The sequence below is a fragment of the Taudactylus pleione genome, unplaced genomic scaffold, assembly GCF_031769625.1.
Source record: "Taudactylus pleione unplaced genomic scaffold, aTauple2 ptg001151l, whole genome shotgun sequence".
Taxonomy (NCBI): Eukaryota; Metazoa; Chordata; class Amphibia; order Anura; family Myobatrachidae; genus Taudactylus; species Taudactylus pleione.
Window position 1 is genome coordinate 209677 of NW_028285552.1, and position 18980 is coordinate 228656.

The following is an 18980-nucleotide window of genomic DNA, read 5'->3' on the forward strand; positions in this document are numbered from 1 at the left end:
CCCTGTCTCTGTCCCTGCTTTCAGCATAACTTCAGGGGGTTGGCGCCTATGCCCACTAACTGTTGCTAGGTGGCAAGCCTCCTGAAAAACAAATGTTGTTTCCAACTATACTCAGCAGATACTAACTACAACTACCCTGTAGTGCATTTAATTGCATGCAGACGTTTGTGTACACCCAGTGCGGATAGAGGGTGAGCAGCATCAAACTATTAAATGGTGAGTCTCTAAATGTGAGTACACACCTGATAGATATATCTGTAGATCGACTGATCTGCAGATGTATCTGCAGACTGTGCAGATCATATGTTCTACATAAAGTCGGCACAATCCATCGTAACTGATGTCACAACTGTGCGGTCATTTACATGCGCCAGCCAAGTTGAGCTGTCAATCACTGCGGGCCAGTGCAGCAAGTGTACGGGTGGTCGGCTGACCGCCCGTACACACAGCACGATGCCCCAATATATCTGCAGATATATTGGGCATCGGCTGTGCAGCACAGTCGACTGGATATGTCTGTGATCGATGACGTTCACAGACATATCGCTGGTACACACTGGCCGTCAGGCACACGATATGTCGGCCAGTGTGTACCCAGCTTTAGAATTGTGGTAGTTGTTAGTTATACAGGTGGCACACATGGTTGTGGCAGGTACTTTACATTGCAGATGAGCTATCCAGAATCCTGCCTGGTGTTCTCTGCTGCTTACTAGTTTATTTTTCTAGCAGGCCCATGAAGTTTTCCCACTTGCTCATGTAGAGGTAGAGGCATCACTAGGGGGGTGCGGGCCGCACCGGGTGACACATCTGTGGGGGTGACACCCAGGGCCTGTGCTACCATTAGGCAACCTTAGGCGGCTGCCTAAGGGCGCTGGCCTCTGGAGGGCGCCACTGAGTCCACAAAGAGAAAAAATGAATGGCTTAATTCATGGCTGAGTGACATATACTGAATTTGTGGCAGTGTATGAGGTACATTATGATTTTGGTGCTCTGCTGTGCGTAATATTCTATATGGTATATTATGAAATTGGGACACTGCTGCGTGGCATGTTATTTAACTGGGGAGACTGATGCGTGGCATATTATGAATTGGAGGGAGCAGGGGCGGTTGGTAAAATGTTGCCTAGGGCGCCCAGAAACCTTGCACCGGCCCTGGTGACACCAAAAGAGCAATGTGGCGGACACATGGCAGCTCATCCTCTGGGTAAAATGAGGAGCCCATGTCGTCAAATGAGACACTCTTATAATTAACAAGTTTGCATTATTCACTATGGGGTCTATTTACTAAGCAGTGTTAGGAGACAGAGTGAAAAGTGATAAGAAAGTGATAAGGTGCCAGTCAATCAGCTCCCAACTGTCATTTTTCAAACAGCCTGTGAAATGATTGGCTGATTGGCTGGCACCTTATCACTTTTCACTCTGTCTCCTAACACTGCTTAGTAAATAGACCCCTATGACTTAAGAGACTATTGCATCTGCTTGTGTGGCTGTTGTGAATCCACCTTTTAAAATGACAAGGGAAGCAAACATTTACGTCACAGTTGATATCAGGACAGGTGAGGGAATTACACAGGCTCAGACACTCTCATAAAGGCATCCCGGACAGAGCTATATGAGGTAGTGGCAACATTTGGTCTGCATGCAGTCACCAAGTGTTGGCCAGTAGGTGACAGCAGACACCCGGTGACTGCTCAGTGCCAGCAGCCGTCCCTTGCCTTCTCCTCCCGCCCGTGCGCTAAGCTGCTCTCCCAGGTCCGTCCTGGGAATGTCCCGCAGGATTCCCACTGAGGATGAGTGACGGCTGCTCCGGGTTGCAGAGAGACGATGCTGCTGCCAGGCAGAGAGAAAAGCAGCATCCCTGTGTAATGATGAGCTGCTGGGCTGTGTGACTATATTATACCTCCCTCTCCTCAGTCCACACCCCCAACCAAGTGCTGTAACCTCCTCTCCCTTGTCCCTTCCACCTTCCCAGCCTTGTGCCGGGGACACTGACAGCAGCCAGTGTGTCTGTAGCTGGCGCACCGGCACACAGTCACTGCTCCCGCATCACCTCTGTCCTATTGCTGCTGCTGTCCTACCACCTCCTCCTCCTGCTGCGTGTGTATAGCTGAGTGTATGGGTGAGGTGAGCGGCGCCCGGTGCCTAGGGATGGCTTGTACAGGAGCCTCGGGGAGTCCCCATCTGTAAGCGGAGGACGCAGACACGGGAGCCGGCAGAGGCAGGACAGAGACCTGAGCTGAGCACTGACCGCTTCCCGCAGCTGGCGGAGGAGGACACGACGAAACCAGCAATATGAGCACCAATTGTAAGTACATAGCCAGCATGCCTAGGCTGGACAGCAGCCACTCGCATCATCACCCACCAGTCTGTTCGTGTATAATACATACATACATACATACATACATACATACATACATACATACATACATACACGTATACACACCTATGTGCAAGCATAATTAAAAACTGCAGTATTTTAATGAATGAGCAGCAGTTACAATGGTTATTTAATATAATATAATTTTTACATTTGGTCACCAGATGTAAACCTTGGTTTACACCATTTAGAAATGATTGTGAACCATGTGAGTGTTTTCTGTATCCCTCTGTAATTATTAATACATCATATTGTGTTTTTCTTTGTTGTTTGTGTGCATACAATTGTATTGTATATGTGTTGTCCTTTGTACAAAACCCAACTCTTTTATTGGAGAACTGTATATTTTCCTCACTGATTCATAGCATCACTCACGAGCAATGGACTTACATACTTATTTCATTATTTTTATATCCTTATATATATGAATATATATATATATATATAAATTTCTGCGTATATATATATATATATATATTAGATAGATGTGGTAATTTTCAGTACATGCAGCGGTATTAAACAGGTTGCTGCCGCAATTCACTAAGCTAATAATGCAAAACATTAAATTGGCTCCATCACGACATCTAATACCGAGGGCGAAATGCATCGTTGTATGACTTTGTCACAGGGACCATGTAAAAGTATACTGCTCATGCACAGATTAGAGAGAGCCTGCGTATGTTCAGTAATTATTTCCACCAGGGGCGTAACTATAGTCAGGGGCGTAATTATAGTCAAGCTGGTACTCCTCTCACGTTAGGGTTATCTGCGACCGGCGCCTTCCTAATTACCTCAGCCCGTAGGGAGAGGATAACCAACAAGATAGGATAGTCGGCACTCTACGTCGTCTTGTAAAAAATACTCACATCAATCGGGTATGGAGTATTTTTTAGAAGACGACGTAGAATGCCGCCTATCCTATCTTCTTGGTGTATATATATATATATATATATATATAAGATGAGATTATTATATTTATGAAGAAATTATAAATCACTATCACTTTTGCTGCACCACAGTGTCATTCATAGTCTTCCCACAGTCATCTCGCGAGATCAGTCAGTAGCTCTTAAGCGTCGCGGTTGGCAGAAGCACAGTAATCGATAAGTGACCACGCCCCATACCCATATCATGCCCGCCCGCCGTCCACTGCTGCCCGGAAATCGTTAAGTTTTAATAAAGGATAACAGAGAAAATGGAAACAATAAATAAAATTAAAAAAGTCTGCACGGTGCAGTAGGTTGGTTGTTGCCCCGCATGCCTCCTAAGCCGCCGGGCCCCGTAGCAAGCACACCCCTTGCACCCTCTATAGTTACGCCAGTGATTTCCACCCATCACCATACCGCGCATACCCGTTGAACCATTTACCTTGGTTGCCACACATGCACATAGCACATCACAACAGGACATTGTATAGGCACCACAAGGTAAGTAAGCAGAAAATCATCCTGAAATAACATTATGTTCGCTTTATGAACTGCGTTTAGACTAGTTTATTGCGATTTTGGAAATTGCCATAATATCTCAATCCTATGGCATCTTACAGGGATGTGATAATCACCAATAATGACAGGACCACATGAGAAACCTATGATTTATCACTAGTAACCCGTATAGTAAATTACACGTTAATAACTCCTTGCATATACCCCATAGTATGATGGAAAATAGACCTTAATGGGGGGTATTCAATTAGTTGCAGGGTTTACCCTACGACTAATTGCCGGCAAAAATTTCTTCTATGGGGAAAAGACTATTCAATGAGAGAGCCTTTTTTCCGTGCTTAAAAAAAAAATCGTGATTCAGCCGTGGAAACCCTCCGATTCCATGTAAACTGCAGAATCAGTGTTTTTTTTTCTGCGCAGAAAACCGATATTGTGTTTTTTAACGCAGACTTTACCTCACAGCTCCATGAACTGCGAGGTTCAGTCTGAATGCAGGGACTCGCGCGTGGGGTAATCCCCGCTAATTGAATACCTCGGGCACGATCCCCCAATCTGTATACTGTTGCAAGTTTCAAATTTAGCAATGGGTGAAAAATATCTGTAATTATGGAACGTGTAACCATTTCAGTGGGAACCTGTGTGTTATGAGTAATTGATACACAGTAACATTCTGCATGTCCAATTGGAAGGAATTACCCAAATGTAGCAGAGGGTAGGTGTATTCTCAGACCTGTGGACTTTTTTTTTTTTACTACGAATAATGTGCTGAGTGCCATGTACTCAGGCTTGTACTATTATCAGGATAATGTACGAATACTAAGAAGAAAAGTGAAAGTAGAGAAGCCAGTCCAGCCTCTTATTTCAATCACAGGATTTAGGATTGAAAAAAATCTTAATCCTGGGACTCCTGGGATTCCCGGGATTGAGTTGATCAATTAAAATATTATTATTCTGTACTTTTTCTAAGATAATGATTGATTAGTACAAATAAACGAGTGAAAAAGACTTGCTTTTATTTGGCAGGCAACAGCAGGCACCGACCCCTGTCCCTCCCAAGTCCTGACTCCCACCGTGGTCCTCTTAGAGCAGCCATTCACTCAACTTCAGTACTCCTCATCAAGCTGCAGGCGGCCCTCAGACATGAGTCTGCACTCATGGCAGGGTGTCAGCACTCAGTCCGCCTCCACTTAGCAATATCCAGCTGCCCACAGCAGACTCCAAAGTACGGGTGGGTGCGGCTGTATAAGGGGCGGGCTGGCGTGCGGCTGCACAGTGCAACGCCTGTGATGTCACAAGCAACCGCACAGCCATCGGAGGCCCGGGGGCAGCGTCTGAGACGACATAACTAGTGCTCAGCGCTGCCCGAGCTGAAGAAAGATGCCCAGACTGCCACAACTTAATCCCTAATATCCTCCGATTGGAGGCACCAATCCCAGGATTCAATTCCTGGTGTTTTTACGCCAAATCCTGGGATCCCGCCTATCCCAGGCCAATCCCGGAATTGGCTTCCCTAATTGCAAGTTTGCTTTTTGTTTTTATCTTTGTAAGTAATAAAAAGTATGTATGTTAAAAATTGTTTGCTTTCATGAACTTTATATTGTGGCTTGTATAATTGATCAGTTTTGGTCCAGCAACTTCATACACTCGTATTTCTTATACAGTAGTAGCATTTTTTGCCCAAGTGCATTCAAAAGTGTGCCAACTTTAGAGTTTTAAAACAGAATTTGTGCGGTGAACCACAGAAGTATCCTGAGGATTTGCACTTCGGACACTAGATTCCTTTGCAGGACGCTAGCTGCAGGCTCCTGGACAAGCCATATACTTATATAAAGCCTTTAGAGCTACAAGCTTTGGCTCGCGTGCGCAGATGTTTGAACACTGGGTTGCCTGATTCAGAGATGCACGCTATTACAGCCGCAACTGCGTTTTTTACCACAAGTGATAGAATTCATATAGAGTTGCATACTGTCTGCTGCGCTAATCCCCTGCTATGCACATTAAGACGCACTATTGGCTGCACATCAGTCGCACCATAGAACTTTGCACCAGCCCTATGGAGGCGCAGAATATCTATCTGAACATGGCACCAGAAATAAGTGCAATAGCTGCAGTCGCTGACTGCTTTGCGCATTCGTCTGGCTAGACACCCCCTGTTACCATCCAGGAAAGCCCACTGAAATTGCCTCTCTCTGCGTTACCGCTGTTAGTTCTGCAACTTTCAGCGGTAGCCACTAGGCATGCGCAGACTGAAAACATCGGCCACTTGCGTGGAGCATCGATATAGCATGCAGCTCTGAAACAGGCCCATTCTGTACTGTATGTGGGGACAAGACTAGAGAAGGTACTCCCACCAATGATGCCGTGCAGCTAATGGGTTTTAAATTAAAACAAATATTATTATTTTTATTTCTTTTACAGAGCAATTACCAACAGTCTGTTTTCCTGGAGCGTTCCTAAGTTCCTTGATGTATCCATATATAGCATATGTTGGATGCATTCTATCCAGTAATTATTATTCCACATGCTGTATGATTTAGGGCCCTATTTATCACAATTTGAATCTCAGATGCAGATGTGATAAAATCGCCAGGATTTGAGATGCGATATTTGAATACATCGCAAGGAAGCATTAAATATTGCATGAAGGGACAGCTTGCGAGAAAGCTCTGTCCCTGCGAATCCTCACCACACACTTTTCAGGGTATTTTTCACAACTGAGAGTGGTTCTGCACATGCGCCGCCAATGCCGGCTCCCCCCCTCTTCTCTCGTCCTGTGCCCCCTGGAGCTTACATTTTCCTCCATCAGATGATCGGTGACCCGGTGATCCAGTCGTTTGATCGCTGTGCCTTGGTCATTTGATGCAGTAAACTGAGGATGCAGCACAGCATTTCAGTTTACAGATGTGATGACGTGGTCACCGAGCTGCTCACTGGATCACCGAGCTGCTCACTGGTCTGGGGGTAAGTAAATGGTTTTTTTTGGTCATTTTTTTTTTCACTGTGATCAGCGCTGCATTCTATCAGACATGGAAGCTGATCACTGAAGTCTACTCTGGGCTTTACTTTCCCTGCCAGCAGGCAGAGAAGGCCTAGTTTAGAGTAGGTGAGATGAGGGTGAACCCTGCTCAACGCCATCTCCAGATGTCTTTATTATCAAAGGGTTCCTCCTTCTGTATTTTTTCACAAATGCGATATGCTTACTAAAAATGTGCGAATTTGAGGGTTTAGAGTAGTTTTTACAAAAACTACTCCAATTACCCTTTGATAAATTTATGTAAAACTAAAATAATGTGAAAAGGTTGTGAAAACACATGTTTTCACATTATTTTGGTAAATAGATGATTGATAAATAGGGCCCTAAATACTTAGTGCTCTATTTATAAAATGATAAAGGCATTTTTTCTTGTGGGAACAGTGGAGATCTCTGCTGTTTGGCGTCTGGCTGCTTGGAAGTGCCAGCACCATAGTTAATAATGGGGTCTGGGAACTATGGCAATTTAAAGAAGTAACAAAAGTTTCACTCTATGAAACAGTTGTAAAAAACATAGCATCATTTAAATTTGTTATTATTATTATTATTATTATTATTATTATTATTATTATTATATGCCCTTGCACTGGAGAAAAGGCAGAAAGAGACCATTCTCTTACAGTTTTCTCCCAGAATGCTTTACGCCGTTGACTCCGGGAGGCGCATGTGCACTGGGCAGGGTCGTAACTAGGGTAGTGCGACCAGTGGCACAGGGCATCGCAGGACAGGGGGCACTGTTTGGGCCTGTCAATTTTCAGTTTATTATCATTCTCACTTGTAGCTTCCTCTTCTATTATCCCCAGCATCTCCTGGCCTCCCCTATCTCTTCCCTGGCCCTTCCCTATGAGGCCAGGGCCTTTTTTCAGGTTCACTATCTTATGTCGCTATTTGAAAAATGAGGGGGGGGGGTGGACGCCAATGCTCTTTCTGGCACAGGGTACCAAAGAGTCTAGTTACGGCTCTGGCACTGGGCACAGATAATACGATACCATGTTTCACAAATTTAAAAGATGGCAAAAAGGGGAAACTTCAGGCTCTTTCCTCCTCGCTGGGACAAATCTTTACCACAAGCTCTGTCTCAGCACTGTAAAAGACATAAATACAGTGGTAATTTGAAAGTGAAAAGACAATTTTTTTTATGCCGCTTTTCTTTTTTAAACAGAACCCCTTCTGAGAGGGATTAATTAAAATAAATACAGCATAATCAATTGTCATTTATTAAAGAAAGGTGTTGTATTGCATCTGTAATCACCAAAGCCAGAGAAAGTGTTAGTTGCTGAAATTCACATTTACAGTGGCAAAATGTTCCTAGAAATAGTATTTTAATTTAACAGTCTTCAATTTTAATTCACTGTGTAGGGAGATATTAACCATGAAATACACAGTATTTACATTCACTGAACAGGGGCAGATATAGACGTTTTTAGCTCTGTGTGTGCATGAGGGGGTGATTTACCAGATCCCTACCCACTCATAAGATAGATAGATAGATAGATAGATAGATAGATAGATAGATAGATAGATGTATGTGACATAGCTAGATAGCTAGATATGATAGATAGATAGATAGATAGATAGATAGATAGATAGATAGATAGATAGATAGATAGATAGATAGATAGATAGATAGATAGATAGATAGATAGATAGATAGGATACTGTTAATAGTGGCCAGTGCCTACCTCCAATTAGTATATTTTATGCCACTGTGTTGCCACACACTGTATGCTTGTGTTTAAAATACAGTCAAATCAGCTGGATCCTCTACTTGCTCATCGGCCTGCCCGGCACACAGAGCCTTTCCTGTCATACTTAGGTATACTCTAGAGTTTTGATTATAAAAATAATAAGAAAAATGTAAAGAAAATATTATAAATATCTTCTTTGTATTATTCTAACCATTATAATAGTCAAAACTCTGGAGTAAAAAGTGTATGGCAGGTGAGGCACTGCCTCCCCTGTCTACCTTTTCCTCACATGCCTGATCAAAACTCACCAAATATCTGGCACTATATACTTCTGGACCTTTGTATAATGCCCACATGTACCCTCGGGTTCATATATGTATGTGTAAATCTAACTCTGATAATAGCCAGGTAAATCGTATATATTCCGTTAGTAGCACCTGGGTAACATACAAATCTTCCATAGTTGGAAAGGAAGACTTGCTGGAAAACATCAGTCTAGAACAGCCAATACATAAGGTAAGTGATAGTTTCGGTATCAGGGACAGGTTGTTCTTCAGATTTTCCAAATGTACCCTCAAACTGAGATATGGAATTTATGTGAGCGCTCTTAGTGACCCTGAAAACAATTATTTTAGTTCTTTTTGGAACACTTTTAGATGTTATATAACCACACTAGTGGGTTCATGGGAAGACAACAGTGAATCATTTGCACTAACTGAATTGCATCTTAAATTTACCCACCTAAAGAGGAATCTAAAGTGATTAAAGAAGACCTCTTTGGGTGTTTCGCCATATTATGATCATGACTCGGGGGTGAGACAGAATTGGTGCAATTTTGTTCCCTATGGGTGGCTTGTAGTGCCATCGACTATTGTCAGGGGGTAAACATATCATGGAAAAATTATCTATATATCCAGCTACCCAGTACAAAGTTTCCTATACAGTGATTGTAACTGTGATGCAAGTTAGGTATGGAATGGATGTCATTAAAGTAATTAGCAATATACAGATGCGTCCTTACACATTTTTGCTGCAGTTGCGCCAAATAGCCCCTCCAAGCGCGCCACGTCCCGTGAGACTCTGCTAGTGCCGTGCATCTTTTTGTGTCTTTTGTTTTGCAGAAAATGCGTCTAAGTCACAATATGACTAGGATGCACCAGCAGACTGTGCTGATTGATTTGATATGTGACACTTGTATATCTGTGTGCGAATGAGTCCCTGAATCTTTATATGAACTGCTACAATGTAGTGGCCGCAGTATTTTTCATTCCAAGTTCAGTTTTACTTCATATACAGACTCGGGTGCACACAGATATACAAGTGTCACATATCAAATTAACCAGCACAGTCTGCTGGTGCGTCCTGGTTGCATCGTATTGCGAGATGCCCGACGCCAGCAGAGTTGCACGGGACCTGCGCCGAGCAAGTTGCGATGTGTGGCGTATGGAGGTTAGATGGATGAGGACACATCTGTATGCAAAAGATTATAGTGATTGCCCCATGGATCATCCAGTAAGCTGCTGTGACTGCAGCCTACAGCATAGTGCCAGTTCCCCTGCGGGCAGCCTCCATGTTTATTCTAGTTGTAGGCAGACAGCTTTATCTTAAATGATCAGTTATTATTCCTGGAGATCTTGTTGAATATAGTATTTTACCAGAAATACATATAGCATTGTGCCAACTATATATCTATATAAAGTTCTACAGTGATTGCATGGCCTAGGTATAACGCTGTTTATTGTGGAATGCAATAATAATAACCTGTAACACGCTGCATGTGTAATAGGAAGTTACCAGTTAAGTCTGTTTTGTCACATACTGTACTATACACCTGTCAGACAGGTTAGATGTCCACTTAAGTCTCACCCTGGGACCAGTATATAGCTAAGAATAAAGTTGTGTCACTTACAGGAATGCAGAGATGTTGCCATGTTTTATTGATTTTACAGGAGGCTTGACACACAAAATAAAGTCTAAAGTTTACTTTGTCTATAAAGTTTAAAGGCCTCCTTTTGTAAAAATAAATAAATAAATTATATTTTAAATGTATGATATAGTGCCTTCCATGTCCTTTGAGAATTTTTGTCCCTACGGTTTGTATTAACAGTTGTCTGTTTTTGTACATTGTTTTTGCTTGGAGAGGTAGAACCTTCAACCATGTTCAGAATTACTATCGGGTTCCTGTAGCAATTTGCTTGATATTTAAAGCTGTACATTATGGACCTGATTCTGTATTACACGTAATGCATACACATCTGAATACCCCATTACGTTCAGTATGCAAGTGCGTAGCTACAGCAGTATTCTGAGGCATATGCATCTGTGCGTGCAATGCCCCAGCTGCTCCGTCACGCAGCACTCCTCACTATCATCGCCATTTACTCTTACCCAATTTGTTACGGAATACACACTAAATACACACAACCCAGAATGGTAATTGCACACTACACGCACAGGTGACAGTTCTTTTCTATGCATATGCTCATGCCTATTTCCTATACAACAAGATACGGCCGCCATTCGTCTGACTCAGAATCGCCTGTGCACAGAGATGCGTATACACGCTGCATACTCATGTACAGTACGCAACAAATCGCTCAGATTGTCCATATTCGGAGCTACTGTACGTGAAAACTCTAAGTCTGAGCAAGGGACAACCTGATTGGTGACAATTTTGCTACCCATGATCATATTGGTCAGAACTATAGTAGATGCTCATTGACTGGGGCCATACACGCACACACACTGGCTAATCGCAGTCATTTGCAGGCCAGGTTTGTGGGCAGCCTTCAACTGCTCAATTGTTCTGTTCTAGCATAATTTGATTCAAGTTAATTATGCCAATATCTACAAGTAGATGTATTGAATCTCTACTAGTCATCTTGTACCAGTCTCTGCTTACTATATTACTTATATAATTAGATGCAATATAAGACACAGTATGTTACAATGCACTCAATTCCTTGGTGGTGACGGCACACAATGAATTATACACTATTGTCCCAGATTCTGTAATGTAGTTTGCTAACAGCAGGGATGGGGAACCTCATTCCCGGGGGCCGTATAAGGCCCTGGAATCATTTGGTCTGGCCCTCGGAGCTTTTTACTGCTAGCTTCGTTTGGCTAGCAAGTGTCTAGAATGGCAACCTGCAGCCAGAATCTATGCAGCAGTGCCGCTTGGAGCGTCCTTATAATGCTTCAGACGGTCATACTGATGTCCTTACAGCTGAGGATGCTCCGGGCTTTGCTGTAATCACCGGTGATTGTGGTCCCCCCCCCATGTGACAGCACACGGAGGGGGCGTGGCCTACTCCAGGCCCGAAAATAATGTTATATATATCAAAATGGCCCTCGGACGAAAAAGGTTCCCCACCCCTGGGTTACAGTGACGCCTCATTGTTTTATAATCTGGATAACATTTTTTTTACTCCATGAAGCATCAGCTAATCTGCTTTTCTTCATAGAAAGATTCTTTTATGAGACCTTTTTGATTTGTAGGCTTTTTTTCTGTTTGTCACTATTGGGTGCACACTGCACAGATATATCTACAGTTGATGGTTGTCCGTACACACTGAACGACCATCATCTGCTTCTAGCAGTGGGTCCCGCTGGCCGGAGGGTGTATCCCGTCTCCCTCCCCACGGCCTCTGCTGCATGTCTACGAGCGGACACTGCCCGATAGACAGGTATATCTGCAGATATATCTGCCATCGGCTGGGCAGCGTCACAGACATATCGCTGGTACACACTGGCCGACGGGCACCAGATATATGGGCCAATGAATTGATCGGCCAATATATCTGTCAGTATATATGTCAGTGTGTACTGCAATATTAACCACAATTGTGTAGAACTGTAGATATAATGTGGGTCTGTAGTTAAGTGTATAGCTACACTGAACAGACTGCTTTTTATTCCAATCTCACTGATTTATCTAATGATTATTGAACTTCTGGAGGAAAAATTATGTACAGGAGACCACGTGCTAAAGAATGTAACATGTAGGCTTATTTACATGTCCTTTAACAGACCCCATCACTTGTTTTTATGTTGTAAGCCATATTAAGCTTTCTTGGTTGAACACCAAAATGGTACCCATGGGTACATTTTACACTAGCTGGCACATTTGCTTGTTTTTTTTTTTTAGATTTACTGTAGACTATAATAGAACTGTTCTCATAAACCCTGTATTATTATCTTTTTTTATTAAAATTATTTCTACATAAAGTTTCCACATATTATGTAGCGCTGTACAGAAGAGGAATAAAGCAAACATTGATTAAACAGTAACACAAATGAATATAAAAGATGAGAGTTCATTGCTTGTTAAAGGTTACAGCCTATTAATTTCCTTGTGGCATAGCATGTTTTTGGTTGTATTTGTTTTGTTTTACTTATTATTTTTTGTAGGGTACTTACTATGAATTGCTTGTGATTTGGTATACTTTAGTTATATAAAACATGCTGATATGCAGTCCATTGTTCTCATATATAATGTATATGCCCTTTCTGAGTATCCTTGATTAGCTGTCCTTGCATTGTAAATAAGTATAGATTGTACAGTTAACGGATATAAGGTATTGCTGTAACAAAAGGAAGAGGATGTTTTTTTGTGGCTGAATAGAGTAACTGCAGAGGGTTTAAAGCTCTAACAACACCTCAGGTCACATTTGTCACTGTCCAGAGGTTCTTTTTATGACCAAGGTGCATATATGTTACTATAGCAGAAGACGAAAACTTCCTGTAGCATTCAAAAGCCATTTTGTGAAGTGCTAATATCAATCATTATGTCACATTGGGGCTGAGGAAGAGTTAAACTTATGCATTCTGATCAAATCTACAGGTACGGTCAGAGAGGGAGAACTGAGTTGTATAGTAAGCGCATTTTTTTTTGCAAGTACGGCCCTTGCAGACTACACGTAAATATATGGAGGGGTATCTTTTGCACCTAGTCTATAGGGCAGCTGCAAGTACACATGAATGATGATGACTAGCATTAAACCAGACACATTATTATTATTAATATCCTTTATTTCTATGGCGCCACAATGGTTCCGCAGCACCTTACAAAGTACATAAATGATTATGAACAAGAGAACAGTGACGTACAGCACAAGACAATACAGGACAAGTACAAGGTATATAAACATTGCTACAACAGCGGTCATAACCCTCAAATACACTATGGTGGCAGAAGTCAAGGGTTAGGTGCTGAAGGTAATATTGTAAGGGAAGGAAAAGCACATGGGGAAGAAGGCCCTGCTTGTGAGAGCTTACATTCTAAAGGATGTTGGTGGTGCAGAGTGCGCATCTCGATATCCAAACAGTTCTGCATATGCAAAAAAATATGCTATTTTCTGGAGTATGTTTCTCTTATGTAATGTACGTCCATTTTACTTCCATCTCTGCATCGGTCTCATTATGTATTGCCAAACCCTTACAAATTAATCTCCCCTTAAGCAATGATGGTGAGAAGACATTGCTAATACATCAAAAGTGTCCCTTTGGGGCCAAAATGAATCACTGTTAAATATGAATTCATCCCATGGCTTACTAAGAGATCCTGCTATTGTGTACATTTCAAATAATCATAAGCACTCTCTACGTATGGGTATGTTTTATCTTATACTTATTACGTTTTGTTATACATCAATTAATAAGTAGATATAAAAAAAACAATGTACAATGAAACAAGGATGTGTGAGCTTCATTTCATATAGAGGAGCATTTGACATAACAATCTTCAGGATTAGTTTGACATGAACTTTAAGCCACTAATCTGTGCTGCTATCAACATTTAGAAGGCTTAGATTGGCTATTGTCGTGCCCAAGTTCATAAGCTTAAGTGATAAAGGGATGGGATGTTTCAAAGCCATTTTGTGGTACAACCTCAGAAAAAAGTGCAGGTTTCAGAAGTTTTACAGCATCTATACACAATCCCATATGTAATAATAGGGAGCACAGCAGATATCGGCACAACAATTGCCATGAGCATTACATCAACCAGGTCATAAACTCGAATGTGATGACATGACCAGAATAGCTTTGTATCACAAAGCTATCCCGGCAAGAACATGTTGAAGAATTCTGGCGGAAGTTCCTGCAGGTATGTAGGTGATGCTGTCCATTAATGAGCACATCATGCATCTCACCCCAAGTGTTAAAGCTAAAGGGCTCGTCACCTATAGGCGCCAATGTTTCTATACATCACACTGTGCTCACTAGTACTCAGTGAACCACAGGTCTAGGGCACAGGTCAAAGATGCATACTAATAATGACAAATTCCGGCACGTGATTGAATTGAGCCTACTGATTGCTGCTTGGTGCCAATGTAAAAGGGGCACACTATTTAACTCACTGCCCATTATAGATTCAAGTTACAGATGTGTCTACATACATCTAACTTCCTTGCACGTTAAACAACGCTTCTAGTCGCGCCATGCCATGGCGTGACTCGGTAGCGCCAAGCGTCTTTTCATTCAACTTGTACCTTCCATTGCGCCTTATTTTTCATAGTTCTCACAGCTATGTGTCCCACTCATGTCAAACTTGCCTACACCTTAAAATGCAGGATTTGGATGAGATGAGCTACAATGTGCTGCTATTAATAGCTTGTCCAGGTACAACTTTGACCCCTTAGCTGAATTTGCCTCTAACTCTAAATGAGGCCCCTTATGTAGAGTATTATGGTTTTGACATTGTAATGATCATGCAATATGTCCCTGTCTAGCAAGACTCACAGCTTTTTGCAGCTATTCCACAGACATTACTAGTCTGTGTTTATACCCAGAAGGCTCCATACACCGACCTTAGAGATATATTGTTTGTAAGTTTCTTCCTTTTTTAAATACGCTGAGGTGACTATTTCACGTGGTTTTGTAACAAAATATATAAGTTCTATTTTAAAAATGTCAGGCTATATTATAAGAAGGCGCTAGCAGTGTGTTAAAATACCCCAGATCTTCACAACAGGATACAGCTTACAGAAATACTTTCTCGAGTGGGATTTTTTTTTACATATATATGTGCTTTATAAGAGAAAATTATTGTGTGTAATTCTGGTATGCAGAATGAAAATACACGGCTGTACGGAGTGATCAACTTACTGTGGGGACTGTACATGTATGTGTAAGGTAAGGGCTTTGTGAAGCACAGAGTTGATATGAATGTGAACAGACATGAACGTTGACATTTTAGGAATGTAATTGTGAGGGAAATATTTGCATGTACAGATGTGGGTGGGAAATTTATACAGTACAAGGGGCTATTGTGTGCGTAGTGTGACTAAAATCATTGGCAACCTTGGTCAATGTTTACATTGTACATACCTTGCGATGTTGTGTTATGATACATTACAGTACCTTAAGTCCTGTATACGAAAAGCAGTGGTGAATATAGCAGTAAAAGGTTCCAATGACAGAATTTAGATATTACTTGCAGTGGTCCATCTGCATATGTGTCTATATTATATTTGTGTTTGATCTACCAGCACGGTACATCTGTCTGCTAAATTATTCTAATCATGTTATTTTCCTGGGAAGCGTATGTGTGGTGTACAAATGCTTCAATAAACTGAGCATCTATCCTGCTCAGACAGCAGAAGAGAGCGAGGGAGCAGATGGGTTTGTCCTTGTCACTCTGTGCTCAGCAGCCAGACTCCGGTCCATGTCCATACGCTGACGGCCTTTTGTTGCTGCTGACCTCTAGTTCTTGTTACAGAATCTACCATCTTGCTGAATCTCTTGGCTGCTTTCACGACACTGGCAGCTCCAGGCTTAGCGCCCGAATGAAAATATCTGCATAAGCTAATTCCAAAGCCACTGAATCCAACTCTATAGTTATGTATAGCCCCCTCCATTTTGCTTGGTTATCTGCCAGTCTCACCCTTGAAGGATTCAGATGGGTTATAAATAGTCACCCAAGAGATGTATATTGGGAGCGTAGCCATATGATGTAATAACTGGCTCTCTCAGAACTATTTTGCACTACAGTGCTCTTAAGTGATGTTACCATTGTGCCACGGAAACAAATAGCAGCTTATATTGTATTATAAATCTTCACCAAGAACATAAGGGCGTGGTTTATTAAGTCGACATTCATAATGTTGACACCAGTCTGTCGACATGGGACATCCGGATTGTCCACATGCACATAATGTTGACATGTCATTCGTCAACATTCATGATTTCGACATTGTGAATGTCAACAGTCATCATATTGACAAATTGAGTTCACATTTGCTTTGAACGCAACCCTAACCACATCCTAACCTAAGCCTAACTGCAGCTTAACCCTAATCTAACCTTAAACCTAAAATCAGGTGTCGACACTCTGGCTGTCAGTATTCACAATCTTGACTTTCTGACAATGTCGACATTGTGAATCTCAACATGTTGAATGTCGACTCTGTACACGTTGACATTCTGACTGCGTACCATACATAATATTTTGTTTACCATGATATGAGTACAACCTGTGCACTGATTGCCATATGTTTCTTATTTCCTCATCATGTGACTTAGGACACCATTACATACATTGGGGTATATATGCTATGGAAATAAAATGGCACCCATCCATGTGGTGCTGGAAAGTGACACATTTATAGACTGGGGTCTCTAATCATGTATTACCAGCTTTCTCTTACAACTAATCATATTTTGCCTGTTCCATCACTAAGAACTTCCCCCAATCTTCCAAACTTCTCTAGTCCATTGCTGCTAATAGCAGTGGTTGACATTTAAGAAACTAACTTTTAAGTAAAAATTAGTACCTTACATGTATGTTACAGTTTTCCATGTATGTTAGCGTAATGTCAGTCTTTCCCGTTACAAAAAGTGGACAGTTTGTTTATTCAATAGCCAGTTGGTCTCACAGGTTGGGTACGGGATGCCAGTGCTCGGGATTCCAGCAGTCAGGATCCCAATGTCGGCATCCCAACAGGGTTAGAATACCGACACCTGTCAGTCACTATCCTAACCCTCCCCCTAATTCTATCCCTCCCTCCCCACATCCTAAACTTAACCTCCCCACCACTGCCTAACCCTCCACCCCAGTGCCTAACCCTCCCCCCCAGTGCCTAACACTAATCCTCCCACCTTAGTGCCTAACCCTAACCCTCCCCCTAGTGCCAAACCCTCCCCCAAACCCCAATACTTACTGTCGTGATGTCCGGCGCCGGGATTCTCACTGGTGTCGGGGTTCTTGCGCCGCCATCCTGACAGCGGGATTCCAACTTTCTCTCGGTCTAACATGTGCCCAGCAAAGTATTTAAATTCATCAGGGCATGGATCAGTAAGATGAAAGTAGTAGCACATGAATGACGGCCCATTCCCACTCCTGTGTGTGTACTTTAAATAGCCTCTCCCATTTCCCTACAAGACCTATTATACCAGGATCTGTAACCTTGGAGGTTTCTGTGTTATGCTGTTGCATAGAGCACTAGCTTTCTGAAAAAGCCCAAACATAGATGGGTACAACTGCTGCTATGTTCAGTGCTTAGATAGCCTGTTACATTCATTTCTATGTGCCGCGGAAACACACTCCACTGATGGGTCAGAATGTTCTATCTATCTGACTGCTCATTCTTTTAGTGTGTGTCATTTACACTTATTTTACTCCACAAACTCCTGTATTGCACAGTAGCACATGTTGTGTCTCCTATCCGGTCGAGTCCTGGGTAGATCTTGGTATTGTATGCACAGCCAATTGGGAGCTTAATTATTTTGACAAATGTCCTTTTTTGAATGTTGTCCTTTTGATGCTGCTAGGCTTGCAGCAGGTCACAGGTCACATTTTAGAATGTAAGCTCTTACGAGCAGGGCCCTCTACCCTCTTGTTCTTCTCCTTACTTTACTTTCATCTACTTCTTACTCCCCACTAGGGCACCTTGGGTGCTTAAGCTCTGCTGCTTATGTGGGTGTTATGGTCGCTAATGTAGCAATGTATATTATCCATGTCCTTGTCCTGCATTGTATTGCATTGTATTGTATGGTACTGTAAGTCTTTGGTCACCCATTTGTTTATATATTTTGTAAGGCGCTGCGGAACACTTGTAGTGCCATATAAATATATGATAATAATAATAATTATATACTTGCTCTATATGAATTCACTAAAGATAGCTTAATGCACCGCTGCGGTGTAACAGCTCAAAATGCCACAGGTACTGGAGGAATGTCTTTGCTTAAAATTCAACAATTTAAATAGGGAATAGCGTACAGCGAATTTGTCCTAGTGAAGTTTTGGCACCTTTGTGTTCCATGTGATTGTGCAATGCTACGCTATGATGTTGCGAGGGCAGCTACTATACAGCAGGTTAGCGGTTCTGTCAGCCTCTCAGCTATGCATGTAGGGCCTGATTCAGAGATGACGCAATGCAGATTTTTACACAGATTGAGCGACTGTTTGCCATTGCGCATGCATATAAACCATACTG

General features: G+C 42.2%; 1 protein-coding gene across 6 annotated transcripts in view; it reads left to right on the plus strand.

Moving 5' to 3' along the window:
• The first annotated feature begins 1701 nt into the window (after positions 1–1701).
• Positions 1702–18980, plus strand: part of ABLIM3 (actin binding LIM protein family member 3) — a 225581-nt gene continuing 208302 nt past the window's right edge. For 2 of the 6 annotated variants that reach the window (XM_088462131.1, XM_088462127.1), the window contains exon 1: positions 1702–2305. In XM_088462131.1, the coding sequence (XP_088318257.1) occupies positions 2293–2305 (13 nt within the window). In that variant the 5' untranslated portion in view covers positions 1702–2292. The remainder of the gene's footprint in view (positions 2306–18980) is intronic. The other 4 variants (XM_088462126.1, XM_088462128.1, XM_088462130.1 and 1 more) reach the window with 4 other exon arrangements.